Source organism: Danio rerio, chromosome 2 (genome assembly GCF_052040795.2).
Source record: "Danio rerio strain M-AB ecotype USA chromosome 2, GRCz13ab, whole genome shotgun sequence".
NCBI classification, from domain to species: Eukaryota; Metazoa; Chordata; class Actinopteri; order Cypriniformes; family Danionidae; genus Danio; species Danio rerio.
In genome coordinates this window covers 30965337-30981214 of record NC_141022.1, presented here as the reverse complement: position 1 = coordinate 30981214, position 15878 = coordinate 30965337, and the positions used below count along the sequence as shown (strand labels likewise).

At 36.8% G+C, this 15878-nt stretch overlaps 1 protein-coding gene across 1 annotated transcript; it reads left to right on the top strand.

The window, feature by feature from the left end:
• The first annotated feature begins 1020 nt into the window (after nucleotides 1–1020).
• On the top strand, nucleotides 1021–6688 carry dsela (dermatan sulfate epimerase like a). The gene has a single exon (XM_087240918.1). The coding sequence runs from the start codon at nucleotides 1778–1780 to the stop codon at nucleotides 5351–5353; it is 3576 nt and encodes a 1191-aa protein (XP_087097044.1). The 5' UTR covers nucleotides 1021–1777; the 3' UTR covers nucleotides 5354–6688.
• Nucleotides 6689–15878: the final 9190 nt, after the last annotated feature.

Genomic DNA, 15878 nt, shown 5'->3' with positions numbered 1-15878 from the left:
ACACAGAAAGAGCTGGAGACCCACAGAACAAAGAGTGTGTGTTCATAAGGACAGGTGAGATCCAGACAGAGGTGCACTTTCTCCTTCACTGCCAACACTTTAAAGCAATCTGAGACACATATTTCAACAAACTACATTAAGAACCTTTCTAAAAATGACTGAAGAGAAACAAATGAAACAGGCAGGGACAGACAGCAGCACTGGCCGCTAGATACTTTTACACAGATAGATACTTTTTCTAGATACTTTTACACAGCTTAAAGTGACATTTAAATGCCCAACAAAGTTAATTAGGTTAACTAGGCAGGTTAGGATAATTAGGTAAGTTATTCTATAACGATGGTTTATTCTGTAGACTATTTAAAAAAAATTAGCTTAAAGGGGCTAATAATTTTGGCCCTAAAATTTTTTTTTAATTAAAAACTGATTTTATTCTAGCCGAAATAAAACAAATAATTCTCCAGAAGATAAAGCATTAGACACACTGTGAAAATGTAAAAAAATAAATAAAAAAATAAAAAGGGTCTAATAATTCTGATTCAACTGAGTGTGTGAATGTGATGTCTATGTACCACAACGCAATTACATTGCATTACATTTTGCAATAACAATGTGCACATTTTTATTCCTTACATTGTTTATTTAATTTTTAAATCATTATGATATTTTGTTTCTATTCTTTTATTTTGATATGTTATTGTAGTTTTATATTTGTCCTTCTATTTTAAGCTTTGGCAACATTGTATCAATTACAGTCATGCCAATAAAGCAATTTTGAATTGAACTGAAACAATTGAAAGTGAAAGAGGACACACTCTCTTCTTCAGAGTCAACATGACTCTAATACAATAAATCATACCTATTAAACTACTTTATAGTAGATAGTAATTCCATTTGATTAATTATTTATAAGCCAAGTGATAAAAATAGCGAAAATACTGGCTAATAGAGCCACTCAATGTGATATTACGACGCCATCTGTTGACCACATTAAAAATTACCAATGCAGAAGCAATAGTTAAGCTATTAGATTACTAGGAAGATAGGAAAAACGATTTGTCTTGATGAAGATGAGCCAGTTCTGTGGCGGACGATGAATATGATGGATAAAACCTTATCATTAAACCTACAAAGAGACATTGAAATGGCCGGTAAGCATTCTGAACTCTGCTTATGGTCTTTGGTCGTATGCTTAAAGAGGAAACATCACTACATTTGGATCTTCCCAGCAAGCGGTTTCCCTCACCTCAAAGTGGATTAATGGATTATCTCGCTTTTCGTGTCACAAGTTGAGTAAAAGGCGCTAACAGTGACATGGTGTTGTGAAGAGTTACTGACGAACGCAGCAACTTTCTCTGGAAAACTCCACAGGACTCGCGGGAAACAGGATACTAACAACGGAAGTTTATTTAACACATCTGCATTTATGCGATTTCCGTTGTCACTTCGCTCAAATAATGTTTTAAATATCCGCGAGGCTGATGACATTTCTATTCAAACAAATACAGCAGCGTTCAAACAAATGAGGAAGTTTTGCGTGGGTACATCAAGTTTTCACGGATGTCCATATATGGGAATGTAAAGCATGTTTTCTCACAGAATTGTGAGTAGTTCCTATTCACTGCCTATTCTTCTGTATTGACACTTTTTGTGCATGAAAATGAAAAATATCTGCAGCCCGACATGTGAGTTCAAATTGGACTAATAAAAAACATTTCTGGGCGCTTCAGAGGAGGAGCTTTCGAAGAGAAAAAGCACCACATCTGTTTCTTGGATCATGGAGAACATGCAGAGGTCTGCGTTTCTGCTTTGTGTCTTGGCAGTGGGACTTGCTTTCTGTGGAATTTCATCTGCCTCAGACAGATATGTGTCTCTGAATGAGCACCAAAGAGACAATGCCACATTGTCAGAACACCTTCACCCCAAGCTATACTTTGATCATACTGAGGTGCGTTTAATGAAAAAGAGGGCCAGCACTACACATAGACGCATATTCCAAGTGATTCGAAATGCTGTTTCTATTATGTTATCTAATGCAGCTGTTTACCAGCCTCCAGTGAACCATGAGGATTTCGGCAAGAAATGGAATGAGATTTATGGCAACAATTTGCCTCCTCTTGCACTATATTGCCTGCTTCAACCTGAGGATGCTGCCGCCTCTCAGTTTTTGATTGAGTACATGGACAGAATGGTGGAATATCCAGATTGGATGGTGTCCAGTGCTCCAAATGATGAGGTTCCGATCGCCCACTCTCTCACTGGTTTTGCCACAGCATATGATTTCATCTACCCCTTTCTTGATACCCAGAGAAGATTGCGATATCTCAAAAAAATACGTTCTGTTACCGAGGAGCTTTTCGAGCTCTCCAAGCACAGGGGATGGGGAAAGCAGTTTCTGCAGAACCACCAGACAACTAACATACTAGCCATCCTAATTGGTGCTCTTGTGGCGGGGGAACATAATGATCCCGAGACAATGATATGGAAACAAATATCAGTGAACTACATGGAAAAGACCATGTTTCTCCTCAGTCACATCGTCGATGGCTCTCTTGATGAAGGTGTTGCGTATGGTAGCTACACGGCAAAATCCATCACTCAGTATGTTTACTTAGCGTTGCGTCATTTTCAGATAGACAACGTGCAGAACAACTGGCTTAGAGCTCATTTTATGTTTTACTTCGCCACTCTGCTTCCTGGATTTCAAAGAACTGTTGGCATCGCAGACTCTAATTACAACTGGTTCTATGGGCCAGAGAGCCAGCTTGTGTTTCTGGATGCATACGTGCTCCGGAATGGCTCAGGAAACTGGCTGGCAGAGCAAATTAGGAAGCATCGTCCTAAAGACGGCCCCATGATGCAATCAGCTGCTCAACGCTGGGCTACTTTACATACAGAGTACATATGGTATAATTCTGAGTTAGCTCCGCAGCCTCCGTCTGACTTTAACAAAGCAGCCATGCATATTTTCTCCAACTGGGGTGTGGTGACATATGGAGCAGGGTTAACTCGAGCTCAGGGTAATACCTTTGTCTCATTTAAATCTGGAAAATTAGGAGGACGAGCAGTCTACGATATAGTCCACGCTCAACCTTACTCTTGGGTAGATGGCTGGATGAACTTCAACCCAGGGCACGAGCACCCTGATCAAAACTCCTTCACTTTTGCACCAAATGGACAGGTGTTTGTCTCTGAGGCCTTGTATGGACCTAAGTACAGCTATCTTAATAATGTGCTAGTATTTGCCCCCTCACCCACCAGTCAGTGTAATGAGCCATGGGAAGGACAGTTGGGGGAATGTTCAAAGTGGCTACGATGGGGAGAAAAGGAAGTCGGCGATACAGCCGGGGAGGTCATCTCTGCTGTGTCACATCAAGACATGTTATTTGTGAGTGGAGAGTCTGTGTCAGCCTATTCATCTGCCATGAAGCTAAAGAGTGTGTATAGGTCACTTGTACTTCTCAACTCTCAAACGTTGCTTGTACTGGATCACATCGAAAAACACGAGCACTCTCCTCTCAGTTCTTTTAGTGCCTTTTTTCACAACCTAGACATTGATTTCAGGTACGTTCCTCACAGATCATTTGGGAAATACAATGGGGCTTTGATGGATGTGTGGGACGCACATTACAAAATGTTTTGGCTGGACGTGCAAGGATCCAGTCCTGTTGCCAGGATACAAGAAGCTGAACAAGCTGCCGAATTCAAAAAGAGATGGACACAGTTCATAAACGTGACCTTTCGCATGGAGAATCCCATCACAAGGGTGGCTTACTTGATGCATGGCCCTTATGTCAAGGTCTCAGCCTGCAGATTCATTGACAACAGTAAAAACGGAGTTAAAATATCAGTGACTCTTAATGACACAGAGACTGTTGTGTCAGTTGTGACAAACTATGCTGACATTGAGGCCAGACAGGGCTACTTGGGATTTGCAGGATTTGCTAAAACAGAGGACAACCAAAGAATAGTTCAGTTTGGCAGGGGAATTCAAACCTTGGCAAGTCAAGTCGCAAAAGATTTTGTGTTTGACTTCGGATTTCTGGTTAATATCTCAGCAATACTGACTTTATGTTTTGCTCTAGCTTTTGTAATCAAAAAACGGAAGCTTCATGTGTCATTCAACATGCTGATTCATTGCACTCTTGTCTGTGTGCTGTTTTTGTGGGTGACTGAACTCTTGTCGGTCTTTTATGGCTGCGAACAGCTCTTGTGTAACAAGCCAAAAGACAGCAGCATATATCATGCATCAGACTCTAACATCCCTGATGTCCTCCCTGTAATCACAATCACATCCATGCCAGGCTCGGGAGCAGAGATCCTTCAGCACCTTTTTGATAACAGCTCAGACTTTTTATACCTCCGGATCCCTTCTGCCTACCTGCGGTTGCCTGTTTCTCCTTTCAGCTCCCTGCTTGATGCTTGTGAGTGGTCCAGAGAAGATGCGCAAAATGGACGCTTTCGAGTAGTTCAGGGATGGTTACACTCCATAATCCACAATGTGAAACTTCACTTACAGAATATTCAGTTGCACCAGATCAATGATGAAGCAGGGGATGATGTCAAAGTGAAAAGACAAAGAAAGAGAAGAATGTTGCTTTCAGAACGATCAAAGACTGAAGGAGGGAAGGGTGTTTCTATGGACATGGTATACATACAAGAGCTCAGGCAGCACCTGGTTAAGTACCCAAACGCAAGACCAGTGCTGAGCTTGGGCACTGGCGGCTGGTTCCTAAAGCTGCCATATCTTCAAGAGGTCATAGGTCATTCACTTCGCTCACTTCATGTGGTCAGAGACCCCCGTGCATGGATTTATCTAATGCTGTACAACAGCAAACCAAGCCTGTACTTGCGTAAGAATATAAAAAGGCACATCACCACCCTTTTTAAGCAGAACACAGATGGTGTGGATCAGGGCTGTGCTACACTAGATTCACAGTTTCATCCTTTAAAAATGATTCTCTCCCAGCCAGATCCCAACCCTGTACAACTGCTGGCTCAGCTATGGCTGGCTCACAATTCAGCGGTGCTCAAGGTGAGCTCAGGCCTCCCCACACAGACTTACCTTATAGTCAAATTCGAGGACATTGTACGTTTTCCCGAAGAGACGGCAAGAACGATACATAACTTTCTTGGAATACCAGTTGCACCAGCTGCATTAAACCAGCTGACATATGCTACTTCCACAAATTTGTATAATCTGATATATCAAGGAGATATATCACCAGCCAAAGTCAACATGTGGAAAGAGAACATGGCCGCCGATGAGATTCAACTCATTGAAGATACATGCTGGCCTGTGATGGAGAGGCTGGGATATAAAAGACACACAGTCAGTCATTCTTTTTTATAAATATTTTAAAGGTAATGCTGATTTATACTGAAGTGTCTGAATGATTTATTCAAAGGCTGTCTTTTTTGCAGACAGATTATTGCTTTCATAACTAATTTGTTTTGAGCTGTGATTCCAGTATTTTTAGGTAATGTTTAAAGTGCTCAGCATATAAGTACACCCCTCACAAAATCTATTTTTTAAATTAATATTTTTTTAAGAAGAAGCTATGCAATATTACAGTGTAAAAAATGCTGGGTTCTGCACAATTCCTTCATGTCCCAACACAAATCGATTTAGTTAACTTAATTGTTTTTACAAATTTAAGTTGGTTGAAAAAAAACTGATTAAGTTGTCCCAAAAAAAATCAAAATTGTGTTGTTTTAGCTCATTTTAAATAAGTAGTTTGAATAAAAATCAAATGTAATTTTTTTTCAGTGTATATAGTCCATATACATTAAATTAGTCAGTACTGAAGCCAAATCTGGAGCTTATCTAACAAAATAACTTAGATAACTGTCTAAAAACTAGTACACACAAATCTAAATGTTACAGAAAAATATTAAATACAAATTTAAATAATAGGAAAAATCAAGAGAAGCAAAAAAAAAGGAAAAATTTAGTTGAAATTTGGCGGTAATTTTTTTTTTGTTGCAATATTTAGCTTCAATTTAATTGTATTATCTTTCGATTTCTAAATATGTTTGGTGACTAAAATATTATTGTAATAAATATATCTGTTTAAGAAATCTGTTTTGTTTAAGTGCACCAACATACATTGCCTATATTCACTGAGAGATGAATAAAATGGGGTGTTTTCACATATGCTGAGCACTATACATATTCTGTAATCTAACAGACTAATTTGAGACTCGAACGTTTAGAAGTGTGAAAAGGACAAAAAGATATTGCTCACCATTGAAGATGAGAAACAGATGCAAGTCTTGGATCACCAGCACATTCAATTGAACTAAAAACAAAGATGATAGTTTCCCACCAGATGGGTGGCTAACAGTATTTTACAGTGTTATGTTGTGAGATGCTTGCGATTGTAATTATGCCATTGTGAGTGAACTGAATGTATTTTTAAGTTCTCTACACCAAGAGACTGCATTGTTTGCATTTAGAAGCGTAATGCTTGTAAGACTGCCTTATGATTCCTAGAAAAAGTTACTGAGCTACTGTATTGTAGGAGTAGATGATTACAAATGCAAACAGTGTTTACTTTGTGACTGCACAATCAAATAACTTCTCATTTGAAGGGAACATGTTGACACATCTATCGTCTTTTTTGCTATGTGAATATTTTCCTGTTGTTTCTATGCATCCCTATATAAAGTATATATCAAATATTAATAGCAAATCTGTCTTACTGTTCCCAAATGGCTTCTTTTGCTCACGATATGATCATAAATGGAACATTTAACATCCCAAACAAGTAAAACCACACAACATCATATTTCTTATCTTAATGTGGAACTATTTAAATGCAGTTTAAAGAGACTACTAATGTGAAATGTTTTAAAAGCCACAATGCAAATGGATTTTCCATGGCACCACATGCATATGGAGTGTAATCATCACCGTGGGATAACTGAAATGAAGGAAAATAATGACAATTCATACTTTTAAAACATTTGCAAAGCCTGTAGTCTAGCATTTGTGTCGTTTATTTCCAGCGTTATTCCTTTACGCACAGCATGCTTTTTAAAATAAAATGGTATTGACTGGCTATTCTACATAGAACAGTTTATATTGAGAATATTAGGTTCAATGCTAAATGCAAGCAGTCCCAGCATATCTAGAATATGGGTACTGAAAAAAGGAAGTGCAAGAATGGTGCAATGGATGTGATATTAACTGATAAGTCTTTAGCAGATGAATGTGTTTAACAGTATCAAACTGTACTAGTGGCAGTTCATTAATGAGCACATAGTTCTGTATGGTACACATGAACGCTTCAAAAAATTCTTACGAAAAAAGCTGCTAATGGAGTTTAATCTACCTTAATGTTGTAGTTTCTTAAAAATAAAGGTGCCAGGATGAACCAGGGTGGAGGGGGGGTTGGGGGGGGGGGTCTTTCTTTTAGTGAAAGATTCATGGATATCAAAGGTTCTTCATGGAACATAAATGCAAATAAAGATTTAAAAATGCAAAATAAATAAATAAAAATGTGATTTTTTAAGAGTGTAATATATTTAAAGATTTTTTTTTGTGCTCATAAAGTTTTAAAACCATGTAGGAGAGTAAATTATAAGGTAATTTGGTGGTAATCATAAGGTAATAATGGATATTATTGTATGCCATGTTTATATTTTAAAACATTCTTGTACAATTCTTGTACTCTCAGCTGTATAGTTTTGTTGTGTCATTTCTTTCTTTAAAAAAATTATTTTTTTCTTTCTTTTTGTGTATGTGTGTGTGTGTATGTGTGTGTGTGTGTGTATGTGTTTGTGTGCTTTTTCTTTTAGGTGAATAACACTGTTTCTTTTTCACATTTATGATTTGTAAATTACATATTCCCTAAGTACACTAGAGTTAAAACAGTGTTAGATAGTGGTGCTTTCTAATGCTTAAAATGGGTTAAAATTCAAGACCTCACAAAAGAAGAACGCACGGTTATTAGGTTCAAAACCTAGATTTCCTCATTAAAAGTTTCCAGCATGTTGTTTTTACTGCATATTATATTTATACTAATAAATGTATAATACACATCAGAAAAAAGGTACATATTTGTACCTGAAGGGTCCATAATGGTACCTCAAAGGTGCTTTTTAGGTACATTTGGGTACTAATATACACCTTTGAGGTACCACTGTAAACTCTTTGGGGACAAATATGTATCTTTTGAAAAGGTACTGCCCCAGTGACAGCTCCTGTACCTTTATTTCTGAGAGTGTATGATAAAATTAGTGTCTGAGATCAGACATCAGGGTTCAGGCCTTTTTGTTGGGAGATATTCGTTGAGATTCATCAAGATTCATGGATATAAAATATTCTTCATATAACCATAAATGCCAAAGTAGAATCTTTGTTTCTAAGATTTAATATATTTAAAAAATATATATGTTATTTGTGAGCTGATGCGGGGCCATGAAAAAAATGTATTTTGTGATCAGAAGTCATAAACCATGAGGGAGAGTAAACTTAGTCCCTTTATTAAACAGGGGTCGCCACAGCGGAATGAACTGCCAACTTATCCAGCAATTTTTTTTTTACTGCAAATGCCCTTCCAGCTGCAACCCAACACTTGGAAACACCCATACACTCTTTCATTCACACAAACAATTTAGCTTGTTCAATTTACCTGTATTGCATGTCTTTGGACCGGAGCCGAAGGAAACCCAAGCCAACACAGGAAGAACATGCAAACTCCACACAGAAATACCAACAGACCCAGCTGGAACCGGCACAAGTAACCTTCATGCTACCCACTGTGCCACCGTGACACTCTGGGAGTAAATTATGAGGTAATTTGATGTTTATAATACACTTTCAGGAAAAAAAGGTACACGGTGGTACAATAATGTTCCTTAAGGAATAGTTTTGTATTTGTAAAAGTTGTACCTTATATACAGAAAAGACCTCTTATGATACTGTTCTGTACTTTTTATTGTACAATTATTGTTCTCATAAAATGGTACATAAGTGTCGGACAAGTCCTTTATTACAATATCTATGGAAATAAACATTACTGGAAAGGCAAAGTGAATTTATGAATAATTTCCATATTAAAACACAAAGCATATGTTTAAATGAAATTCGTAAACATTAATTATTAAGTTCTATAATACAAAACAACTGGTGAAACAAAACCAAAGGTATTGTAAAATAAACATTTAAGGCATTTTGAATTAACATTTGGTAAGCATTTCCTTTAAAAATACATTTTCATCTTGATTTGATCTCCACACCCTTTGGCATTTGCTTTCCTTTGTTTTATTCTTTTTTTTTTCTTTAAAAACGAAGATCTTTTTTATTTTCCGTACATAAATGTTTCTCTTATTTTTGTGTGTGTGCTTTTGCTTTTAGGTGAATAACACTGTTTTTTTAAAATACACATTCCCTAAGCACACTAGAATTAAAACAGTGTGGTGGTGCTTTTATACTAATATAGGGGTGTCAAAACTTTATCCTGGATTCATGGAGATTCATCAAGATTCATGGATATTAAATGTTCTTCTGAATGAAATATAATCATAACCATCTTGTAAGCTGTTCAATCCTGTTAAATATTTTGTCTTCTTTAAAAATGAAGCTCTTTTCTGCTTTCAGTAAATGTTTCTTACATTATTTTTTGTATGCTTTTGCTTTTTGGTGTGTAACACTGTTTTTCGTTTTCACATTTATGATTTTTAAGTTAAACATTCCCTAAGCACACTAGAGTTAATATAGTGGTGCTTTCTAATGCTTAAACTTGGTCAAAGTTCAACAACAGACCTCACAAAAGAAGAATGAATGGTTAGCAGGTTCAAAACCTAGAATTACTCATAACAAGTCGCCAGCAGAGGGCAGCAGATAAATAAAGATCCCACAACATACGCATGACCAGAAATGTTTTATCAGTATCCAGTAATTCACTACAATCAGCAACAAATCACCTAAGAACTGGGGGGAAAAAATCTTGTTCATTGGTGGTGCCAAATCCACGTTTCCTCTTTGCACTCCAAAAGACGTGTCATTTACACTAATAAGGCTGAGATGAGTCAGGCCTTGAGCGGTGTGATGTATTGTGAATCTTACCGTAGTTTCCCAGGCGCTAACCTGATGCTTTGCAAATGTGTTTAATTCAGAAGGGCCACACAGTGACTGTGAATTACATTCAGCGTTTCAGTAACAGCTTGTGCATTTAAATGAAAAAAATAAAAAACCATGCCTTGATGTTCGGTAGCTCACTAGATTTTGCCAGAAAATTGATTCGTTTTCGGATTATTGTATTGAAACTCTAGAACCGTGGCCTTTTAATGCATCTCATGAAAGGGACTGATAGTTTTCCTGATTAGCAGACAGTTCTCATGCCTTCTAATGCACCGGTGCCTTCAGCATGAGCCAAAAGCCCAGCCAGTGTTTGATCATTCACACTGGGCATGTACCCGTGGCAGCGACTTTGATGAATTAGGTGGTGTTGTGAAACCAGTGCTATTTATTCTTCTTAATGTCAAGCCCTTGGAAAGAGCATACTGATAGGAATATGTTGTAGAATTATGCGTTGCGATGAAGAATGCACATGGGCTTCGGGAAGGGGAAGATGAACGAACTTCATTTGGTTTATAGTCATGCGGTTTTTAGTGGATGTTATATTTATACTAATAAAAGTATCATATGATAAAATTAGTATCTGAGATCAGACGTCGTGGTTCGGGCCTTTTTCCCAAAAGAGGAATCTCTGATGAAGTAGATAAATGGGCTGTTGCTACTATGAGCTAAAAATATTAATGGTGAGTAATGGCAGGACTTTAGATAACAGACCCGGGTCCCTTATTTAAAACAATGTGGGTTGAGGATGCACTGGCTTAAAAGAAAACAGGAACGAGTTGCGTGTAAACGCATCCAATTACTGACAGTTTTCAGAAATCTACTTCTAAATCTGCTGCTTTCGAACCATCTGTAGCCTCTCCTCCTTTGAATCAAACTAGATACAATCTAAATGCTAATCAATTTCAGCAACAAGCTCTTTTTAGGGCTGACGGATTTTCTGCCGCACTCTCTGGTGTCCAGGGGGAACCAAGTGATGAGGCTTTGTTGGTGTACTAGAGATCAGTGGACCTTTAACCCTTTCTCTCATGGAGAAAATAAAAAAGTTTCCCTACATGTGTTACAAGCTTATTCAACCCTGTGATGCATGAACTGTTAACACTGCAATTTTAAAATCATTAAAAATTTTTAAAATTATAGCTCACTACACTAGCAATGAAAAATACTATGGTTTCATTTAATGCTCATTTTACTATTTACTAATAAGCCACATCATTAAAGTCCAGTTGTATTTGTTAACATTAATTAATGTTCTGTGAACTAATATGAACAATTTCATTTCTACAAACAAAAATAAATAACTGTTGTAAAACTGTATTGCTCTATTTAATTCATTTAGCTAATGCATCATCTAACATTAATTAATGTTACCCTTTAAAAATGTCATGGTATTGTAGGGATGGATTTAAATATTCCTTGCAATAAAACGACAAGAACTCTGGAATCTGAGGAAAAAGGCACAGGATAGATTTGGCCCAATTCCAATTCTATTTTTGTACCCCTACCCCTTTCCCATGCCCCCTGAAACAGAGTGTAAAAGGGAAGGGTTTTAAAATATACCCCTAAGGAATGGGATAGCACTACAACATCTGCACTCTTTTTTTCTCATGAGATCAAAGGATCGCGACTGGCGTTGTGTTATTTTTTGGTATTTATCTTCAGGAAATCAAAACTGAAGGCAACTGAAGTTATCAAAATGATATAATGTGACAATAAGATCGTAACTGTACTGCGCATTTACACCGTGGCCATATTCACCTATGTAAACACACCAAAAACAACATTAACATTATAGCAGACACTGTTAAAAACTCATTCCCAGCCACTAGACTTTTCTGAAAGGTTATTCGAGAGTCATCAAGTGACAGAGCACTGTGGGACTGCTATACAGGAGTTATTATTAGGTTGATAGATAGCCAAATTTTGCGTTGTTTTTTTAAGCATGATGGTAAAACACAAACGCCGTTATAAATGTATAAAACATTTGCTTGTTTGTTGTAAAAATTTGTTATAATGAGAAAAAAACAAAACTAATTTGTGCATCTCATGACTTCCCTCTGCAGCCATGCTGTCATTGTAGATGGTGTATTCTGGGAAATTTTCATACCACTTAGTTTCAAGTGTGGTCCTGAAAAATCTCTATTTGAAGAGCCCTTTCCTTTTGCCCTACACCGTAAAGCTAAAGAGAATTGGGACAACCCTGTCCCTGTAACAACAAACAACAAAACAGCTTACAAAAGTGATTTAATGTACATTAAGTCAAACCAGAATAATGCACAAATATATATACAAAAAAGGAATATTTACAATAATAAACATAATGCAATAATGTAGCAAATTCAAACAAAGACTCAAACAAAATTAGCAAATTAACTCAAGAGTAAGGGGACGATAGTGAAGCCAAAGGAAATACAAAAATATTACAAAACAGTTCTAACTCATAAACAATCCCTTACCTCGCTAGAAACATGAAAAAAAAAGAAGTCTTTAGCGCCAAGCACCGTATTTTTCCCTATACTGAACTATATAAAAATGTGCAAAACAAGGGGTAAGGGTAAGGGCTAAGGGGTAAAATTGGGATTGGGCCAATTTGACATATTCTTGCCCTCTCTCCTGAACTTTCATTCCCCTCTGGTATTGAATACTCAAGTGTGACTGGTAATGTGATTTTGTTCACCATCTTTAATAAATTGATAAAACCCCAACTGATGGGTAAATCTTTAGGTCACTGGTTAACTTTGACAAAATAAGAATTCATTGTTCTCATAGGGTATTTAAAGAGAAGGACAAAATGTCTTGGGGTCGCAATTTTGTATCCAGACCAGCCCGTATTGCAGAGCTCTCAAGCTTAACACTATGTATAAATCGGACATCCATCTATACTCTTAGATTTATCTTCAGGGTCGGATTTAACTAAAAAGTATAAGGTAAGCAGCCGCTTAGGGCCCCAGGAAATCTGAGGGCCCCCAATAAATACCTAGAAGTATAAATGATACCTATAAATTATTTATAACATTGTTTTCTAGCATATTTTGTATAGTGAGGGTCCCCCACCTTCAATCATGGACCAGACCAGCAGTCAAATCAGTGAAGATTTAGTTTTAAAAATAAAATCACTCATTCATTATTTTTAGTTGCGAATTTATCTTAAGAAAACAATTGTTTCAAAAGTTACATAAGGTGTTTTATGTTACATTAAGATAAAAATTAGAACAGGAGATTGAATGATATTAGAAAAAACAGCAAATAATAATAATAATAATAATAAATTTTAATACAAAAAGGTGCTTTCTTGAACTTTTGGGCCCCATGGCTGGAATTGCTTAGAGCTCCAAAATCACTAAGCAATTGATGATTTACTTCTGGATTGGCTTTTAGTGTTTTATTCTGTAATTGGCATGATACATTTTAATCTGGAAAATAAAGTGTTAAGTTTTGATTCATTCCGAATTCTCCTGAAATCTTTTATATCCAGTAGATTAAGTAGAGGCTGGTGCTATGTTGATCTCTGTACATGATATCCAAACAAATTGCACAAAACGTTTGGAGCAGTTGGCACTTCAGCTCAAAGACTATTCGATTTCTGGTTATCGCTGATTTAGCAAGTTGTATGGAAATTACTAAGTTAACTACACTTTTAGTATGAGTGAGCAGGAAGACAACTGGACTAATTGGGTATTAGTTAACCCTGCAACCTCTGTCTAACCTCAGAATGTCGAGATCCTGTCCCCCGGGGCGTGAAAACTCTGTGTGGCAATAAACGAATAACTGAAGTGGATCAGATATGAATCAAAACTTTAACCCATGAATGACAACTGTGACCCCTTCCTAATTATAAATAGTCTAACTTTTCACTTAAAATTGGAGTCAGATTAAATTTGGAATTGAAAACAAATATAAATAAATTCTATTAAATAACGCGTAAGAAAAGGCTTAAACGCGGTCAACCTTACAGTAATTAATCAGACTCCATCATTAGGTCAAAAGAATGGGATCTTACGGTATTGATTGTGTTACCCATTCATTTTTACAAATGATTTAAAGATATATTTTTATATAGTATTATAATATAATATATTTTATATAGATTTTTTTTTTATTGTGATACATATTTTAAAGTGTTCTTTTATTATGTTCCTGTGACTCAAATTTAGTTTTGTCACTCATAGATGATGTACTTGTTTCTATGGTTACATTTTATTTGCATCTCTCTCTCATTAAGTTTACCTTGTATATACATTTATACATTTTGTTCTATTTTGTTCTGTTCTCTGCCAATTACCATCTTTGTTTTAGAGATATTGCTTAGTATTTCATGTGATCTCCTTTATGGCTCAGTGAACATATTTCAGTCAGATTTAGCATTGTGATTCCTATAAGCACAACAGACATGACAGCATTTCTCTTTCATTTCAGTTGTTGTTTTAATAATTTTAGAGCTTATTGTAAAATCATAACTAGTGGGTCATTCGCCCAGCCACCAGAGGGCACCCTCTTCTGAATATTAAACTATATGTGGGAAAATTGCCAACTTACTCCAATCAAAGTGACATGAAAACACCTAATGTAGCAATACAACTCTCCAACTCCAAATATGAACTTTCCAGAATTACCTAAATGCATAATTCCAAATGTATCCATTCTGAGAGCGTTAAACATATAGTGGTCACCAGAATCCTAGCAGGTTGACTATTAAACACATAATCATGAATTGTTTTGCATCCGAATCCCCATTATCACATAAGCAGCTCTGAATATCTAGTGTCGATGAAGGAACAGGCAGAACACACAAGGTGAGGCAGAGCTGTTGTAAGACAGTGGATAAAGTGGGATCCATACTCCATTTTGGAGGATCAATGCTCCAGGAGACCATGAGGAGAGAGGGATTACGTTAATAACACTAATAACCACGGCTGGCTCTTTAACTATGCCAATCTTTGAAACACAGGCCGGCACACATATAAAGCCCCTTTATAGTTGGACTGTATGTTTAATTTCATCTGTGCAAATGATGAACATTAATCTGAAGAGCTGTTTACACTGTTCAACTTTACGCCATCGATTTGCCTTCATTGTTTCTTAAATATGCTGTTTAATGGAGATCGCCAGCATTATTATTACCTAATGACTCGTCAAACCCCCCTCTGACATGGTGCATAACACACCCAAGCATTAATTAAATCAGGAGCCATGTCCTCCGGGCACTGTAGTCCAGCTCGGTCTGTGGCAGAAGAAGGGCAATTTGAGCATAACCTCAATCTGGGATTTTTCCCAAATGAAATAGTGAAACCTCCGCACACAGTAATTAAGGAGACGGTGCCCCCTGAGTGCCCTCACCCTGGCCCTGCATCAGCTCACAGGCCTTTAATATTTCATCAAGATCTCTCCAGCCTTCACCTGTGCGAGTAGAGACTATTGCAGGCACTAGAATAACGCTTTTCTCTGACACTCTCTCAAAACCACCGGATTGACCCCGGGGACTCAAACTGACACCCCTCCAATTTGACAGCAATTACTTGGTACACACATCTACACACACCTCTCTAACAAGACACACTTGGTTCTGTAAACCTTGATGACATATAGCTGAAAGACAGAGGTTTATGAGGAAAAAGTCAAAATAAAATGATAGTGAGCTCAAGTACTCACAGATTAAATGATAGGGAGTTCAAATATTCACTCAATTATTTACTTGTTTCACATTTTGATTCATCCAGGAAAAAATGAATACAAAGTTCTGTTGCTCCTTAACATATTAATGCTCAGTGTTGTACTACACTTTAATGTTGCA

Coding starts and splice junctions, on each gene's coding strand:
- dsela (XM_087240918.1), top strand. CDS start 1,778: ATGGAGAACATGCAGAGGTCTGCGTTTCTGCTTTGTGTCTTGGCAGTG.